Raw genomic sequence first — 6,506 nt, 5'->3', positions numbered from 1 at the left:
AATAACATAAACATAATTCCTCACATTTTTGTAAGGAAAATCAGTTATTGATAAAAGAAAAATCCACAAAAAAGGGAATTTTTCTTTAAAAAAATTAAGGGTCGCAACCCCTTAACTTACAAATGATTGTCAAAGAATGGGCATTTCATGCAGAATATTTTGCCGTTGAAATGATATCAATATTCAAATTTTTTGTTGAGATATGAAAAAAATTCGATTTTTAGGGTGAACTTCGAGGGTCAGTTTCACCCCTTAGAATCGTTTTTCCGCCGATAAAAAAAATTGCTTATTTCTTACTTCTTCGTACCCTACAACATATTGAAATTTCAAGAAAATTGGAGGCGGACACCTTGTAAGGGTTCCTTGTAGGCTCTTACCCGTACGTGTACGAATCTATTCGGAGGATTTATATGTAAAATTGGAAAAAAAATCTTTTCTATTTCTTCTTTTAGCAAGGCTTAATGTATCTTCACAAAATATTCCATGAAAAATATTTAGAACAAAAACATGTACAAGAAAGAATGAGAAAGAAGGGAAGAGAAAGAATAATAATTATTATTGGGAAACTATGAACTACATATAAAAATGAACCAGTTCATACTTAATATTATAAATAATTCCTTGATTGAATTTCATATACTTGCATAGAAAAACATTAACAGTTTTACATAACAAAAGAAATAAGTTTAAATTATTCCACCGCTTAAAGTGTACTTTGAACTATAATTCCTCCAAATCTGAAGTAAAAATGTTCAATATTCTGTGAATTAGAGCGAGTTCAAGTGAAAGATATGGGATTTTTTCTGTTTTCAAAATTCGTGTTTATTGAAATTATTTCAAAACTGAGGAGAGCTGCAACTTTTTTTAAAAAGAAAAAAAGATGCTCATTTAAAATTTGGAGAAGAATATATCTTTGAAAAATTAAAAGGTTTAAATGTTTTTAAAAATGCCGAGGGGCCTTCCCATCACCAGCGATCAGACTTTATGTGCCCATCTACGATCCAGCAGTTCAATTGTTCTATGGTTTTGCATAGTTTAATACAATTAATGGATAAAAAAAGAGACATTTCTCGGAAACTTAGTGTTAAATATGGAATTTTCATTGTATACAGTGAAAAAACAAGTTCCCTGTTAAGACTGTGTCTTTTTTTGTCAATAAAACAATTATTTTACTATGTTATCAAGGTGTACAGTAGTATGGCTCAAAAACGCTTTTTTTCTTTAGAGGGCAACGATCCCTCCAATTTCATTCCTAATCCAAAAAAAGAAATTCCACAATTTTTATTTTTCGATTTTAACAGGTGCCGGTTTTGAGTTGAAGTTTCCCATGTAAAATGCATGGGGAAAAATCACTTTTTTAAGTTTTTAGAATAATTTTTTTAGGGTTTGAAAAAATGTAACGGGAAAATATGGGGGCCTGTTGAGAATTATCTAACGAAGAATTTTATGTATCGGACATATGGGGTTGACACCTCTAACACACCCTTATGAGTACCGGAAAACTACCCTTAAAAAAAACTCAATTCTTCATGAAATCGAGCTTTTGAGCACTGTATTCTCGTTTTTTTTTACTTAAAATTATTACTATTGGTCTATTGGAATATTTAATAACATTGGTTTAATAATTTGTAATTGTTTAAACAAATGTAATTTGAATGTTTTTTTTTTGAAAATTCGTTTTTCCCTAAAAATTATTACTATTGGTCTAGTGGAATATTTATTAACATTAGTTCATTCATTTTTAATTATTTAAACAAATGAGATTTCTTTGAATAATTTCGTTTCGAATTTTTTTAAAATAAAAATTATTACTGTGGGTCTAATGATATATTTATCAGTAATAATTAATTACTGATTAATAATTAATTTATCAATTATATTTAAGTAATGATTATTATTTTAAAAAAATTTTTGAACATAAAGTTAATCAAACAAAATTGATAAATATTCCACTGAAGAAATATTAATAATTTTTATGAAAAAATATGTAAACAAATTCCATTTGTTTAATATATAAAACAATTAATGAACGAATGTTAATAAATATTCCACTAGACTAATAGTAATAATTTGGGGGGGGGGGCGAATTTTCGAACAGAAAGTTATTTAAATAAATTCCATTTGTTTAAATAATTAAAAATTAATTAACCAATGATAATATATATTCCACTAAACCAATATTAATAATTTTAAGTAAAAAAAGAAGAGAATACATTGTTCAAAGGGTCGATTTCATGAATTGACATTTTTTGTTTTAAGGGTAGTTTTCAGGTACTCGTGGGGGTGTGTCAGGGGTGTCAAACCCATGCTTGATGGATGAAATTCTTCGTTAGATAATTATCTAGAGGCCAATATACTTTCCCATCACATTTATTCAAACCCTAAAAAATTATTCTAAAAATTCAAAAAAGTGATTTTCCTCATGCATTTTACATGGGAAACTTCAAGTCAAAACCGGCACCTGTTAAAATAAATAAATAAAAAATTGGGGAATTTCCTTTTTCGGATTTGGAATAAAATGGGAGAGATAAGACAAGGAAATTGTAGCACTTACATACAAAAAACTTGTGGGCTACCATTCGACAAAAATGAAAAAAAAGTTAAATCAGTAAAATGTAACGGTTTCAATTCCAAAATACTTTCTATTGGTTCCAAAATTATGACGAATATGTTTTACTCATAGGTTGTTACTTGTCAAAAATAATAAAAAATAACGAAATTTCAAAATAAATTTTTGGCTCCATAATAATTTTTTGAAAATGTGCAAAATGTTTTTTTTTTGTTTAATGAGTCATATGCACACATTTAACAAAAGTTGAATATATTGAACCTAAAACACATGCAGCTTGAACCAATCAATCATTTGGTCATTTTTCCTTTTCGTAAAAAACCTGTAAATAGGAGATTCTGGGATTTTATTTTTTTTTGTTGCGATTTTGGAACATTATAAACACCACGAAAAAAATGTTTCCCACGAATTAGAAATAATAACACGTTTCTTTGATTCAAGCTGACAAAATTTCAGGTTCAAATATAAAAAAAAACATGTTTTATACATATTCAACAAGTGCTGGAAATTTATTTTTAATTTTTAATATTTTCAATTGTAAATTTAAAAAAGAAAATAGAATATATTTACCGATTAAATTGTTTTTTACTTGTTTTAAATGTCGACCCACAAATTGTTATCCACCAGCTCAAACGATTCGAATAATTTAGCATTTTTACTTCGCTCTACTGAAGAGTGTATTTTTTAAATTACAATGAAAGTATTAATTATAGTATGGAAGAATGGACAAATCTTAGAAAGAAATATTTATAAAAACGCTGTTAACCCTCTGATGGTGGCCTGGGTGTGCAGCCACCCACAAAAGTGAAAATTGTGAAAAAGATAGGAAGAGGGGAGTTAGTTGGGGATATAGAGGTCTCTAAATTAGAGGAAAAATAAGACCTAATTGTCAGGCATGTGACCCTGCTCAGTAGTCTGCATCTATTCGAGTTATAAGCAATTTAAGTGCGTTCTGGGTATATATTCACAATCTTCAGATTTGAAAAATAAGTATACTTTTTTTATGACGAAACAACTGGTAACACTACCTTACAACGATACAACATCAATACTAGCTGCAATTTCTGAATTTGTACTGAAAAATTTCAAAGAATCTATTAAAGTATGTAATATTATTCATGACACCGATCTCCAAAAATGGGCATTGGAAGCCAAAAAGAATATCGATTTTCATGATATACGTTTTAAAGCCTCAAATTCTTGGTTGTATAAATTTAAAAAACAGCACAGAATAGTGGACTATTCCAATATTAATAATTTTAAGTAAAAAAAGAAGAGAATACATTGTTCAAAGGGTCGATTTCATGAATTGACATTTTTTGTTTTAAGGGTAGTTTTCAGGTACTCGTGGGGGTGTGTCAGGGGTGTCAAACCCATGCTTGATGGATGAAATTCTTCGTTAGATAATTATCTATGATTTTTGCAATTTTCGATCATTTTTGTAAATTTGTTTTGTTTAACATTCTAGACATTTTATTTCACCCCTGCAAAGTTAAAAAATATGCATTTTAAACATTTTTTATCTCTGAAATAAGTAATGGGTGGCTACACGCCCAGTGTGCCATGAACGGGAACGCCGGAAAATGTCCGCCATCAGAGGATTAAACATTTAAAAATTCATTTTTCGCGGACTTTTTTTAAATCACTCTGAATAGATTTCCAACGACCAATGTATATACCATTTTTTAAATAAATTCTTAATGTGACAAAATCACCCTATTTCCCTTTTTCTAACCCAATTCTTACGTTATACATACTTTTTTATGTAGTAAATATTTTGATTTCATTTTTATGTTAAAATAAGCTAATGGAAGTTTATAATGTGTTGAAAGTTACATCAAATAGTAAAATATTTGTTTTTTTTTTTTGACAAAAACAGTTTAAAAGTGAAACGTATTTTTTCACTGAATACGATGAAAATTCCACATGTAAAACGCTCCTCACAAATCTTTATTTTTCCATTCACTAATTATTTTTAAGCACAAATTAAAATGCAACTTAAAATTGTCACCTAGTTTCGCGAGTTCATATTTTGGCTGCATTGAAAAAATATATGGCGTATTGAAGTCCGGCAAATTCTAATATTAAACGATTACTTTACTGAAACGAATATTTTTCATTAGTAGTTGAAAGTAAAAAATACTAACGTTACTTGTTTTTTGCTTTCGATTTCCTGTGCGATTTGTGCCTCTAATTTACTATTTTTCTGTTCCAGTTTTGCATATTCTTCCTGTTGTTTTTTTATTTCTTTCTGATATTTTTTAGTATCTTCTTCTCGGTCTTTTTCTATTTTCTCCAACTTCTCTTCAAGTTGTACCACCAAAGATCTAACTAATTCCAACTCTTTCGCCATCTTCTCGTCTACTACTGGAGCTGTGTCTTGGGGAGGAGTTTCAGCTGCTTCCTGCCGAAAATTTAAATTCATTAGGAACGTATTTGTAAATCTATCTTTTAAAGGGTCGAGGGGTTGACCACTCGACTTTCATGTTTTGTTTTTTTTAGATGTTAAGCTTTCAAAAAGTTTCACACAGATTGCAGAAAATTTAAAAGATTTCACGAAGTACATCTGTTTTAGAGCGGGATCAACACCTCATAAGGGGTTTTCGGCCTGTATTTTTTCTATATATAAGTGAAATATAGTTACTTTTATATCTTTCGCTTCTGGTGTATTGTTCATACTAGTAATTGGACTATAGAAAAGAAGTCTATCGATAGCCGCGATGGCGGGATTTCGTTTCGGCGTATCCACACTCGGAACTGGTGTTTCGATTTTGCCATTTTGTTCTTCATCCTCGGTTTGAGTATTCCCTTGCGGCAACATGCTTTTATTCACCAATGGATCGAACTTTACATACAAAGATTCAAACCTTAGGTCCCGGGCACGATTATTTGAGGATCCTTGGCTTAACAGGAAGTCGAAACCTGCAGGGTCTTGGAACACTGTAAACAGAACGAATAATTTAAGCCCTACGATGACAAAAAATGGCTCAAATGGATAAGAAATTTACATAACTTTTCCTACATTTTAAATATTTTTATTAAATATTTAATTTGTTTTTATCAATATAATAACCGCTTCACACTCACGTAAGAGATCCAAATATACGTCAGGCGACCAGCTATGCAAATTTAGTAAATTTGACTGCATTATTTGTTGGAGAGTACACATTTCAGAATCATTGAAATATCAATAAGATAACATGGTTCTATTAAAATGTCTTCAACCCAAAGGTGCAAATACTAAGAATTTTTTCCTGATTTTATATCTGGGATGTCTTAAAATTATTTTCTGATAAGAAATAAAATCTTTGCCCGGTAGTTTTTGAAAAAATCAATTTTTTACGTGGACATTTTATAAGGATCAAGGGGGGGGGGGCTTGTCTGCTAGGGGACTGGGGGAAGGAGTCACAGTGGAGACCCGTTCCCCTGAATCTCCGAACTTTTTTCAGAAAAACATGAAAAATTAAGGACACTTGAAGTTTTGTTTGGAGTTCCTACTTTGTATAATTAAGCTGATGTTATCAAGAAAATCCGAATTTTCAGTGTTTTCAACTCTCTTTTTGGATTTATTGCCTTTGAACACCAAGAATATCCATATTTTCATTAAATATTAAATAAGTCTGCGTGGAAAGAAGTGTGAGGGGTCCTCAAAAGTCCAAGTTCGCCCAACAAAGATTTCATATGATTTAAAAAGATGTCACAAAATTAATAAAGATTTCAAGAAGGCTTATACATCAGATTTCAAGAGTGGCCAACACCTGGGTTAATAATTGTACGATTGATGATTTGTAAAATCCGAAATAATAACACATTTCGCTGGAAACCTTCTTTTAATAATTGATAGTAATAAACAATAAGAATTTGTAATAAAAAATATCCTAGCCATTTCAATCATACTTTAGGGGCCATCCACAAATTACGTAACACAGGGGGGGGG

The 6,506-nt window shown here is 30.2% G+C and overlaps 1 protein-coding gene across 4 annotated transcripts in view; it reads right to left on the bottom strand.

Moving 5' to 3' along the window:
* The window catches only part of LOC117174663 (enolase-phosphatase E1-like), a 42,426-nt gene that overhangs the window by 2,346 nt on the left and 33,574 nt on the right, over positions 1 to 6,506 (bottom strand). For all 4 annotated transcript variants that reach the window (XM_033363949.1, XM_033363950.1, XM_033363952.1 and 1 more), the window contains exons 3-4: positions 5,214 to 5,509; positions 4,717 to 4,973 (exon numbers count right to left, since the gene is read on the bottom strand). In XM_033363949.1, the coding sequence (XP_033219840.1) occupies positions 4,717 to 4,973; positions 5,214 to 5,509 (553 nt within the window). The remainder of the gene's footprint in view (positions 1 to 4,716; positions 4,974 to 5,213; positions 5,510 to 6,506) is intronic.

This window comes from Belonocnema kinseyi, chromosome 6, assembly GCF_010883055.1.
Source record: "Belonocnema kinseyi isolate 2016_QV_RU_SX_M_011 chromosome 6, B_treatae_v1, whole genome shotgun sequence".
NCBI classification, from domain to species: domain Eukaryota; kingdom Metazoa; phylum Arthropoda; class Insecta; order Hymenoptera; family Cynipidae; genus Belonocnema; species Belonocnema kinseyi.
This window is presented reverse-complemented; position numbering and strand designations above follow the sequence as displayed.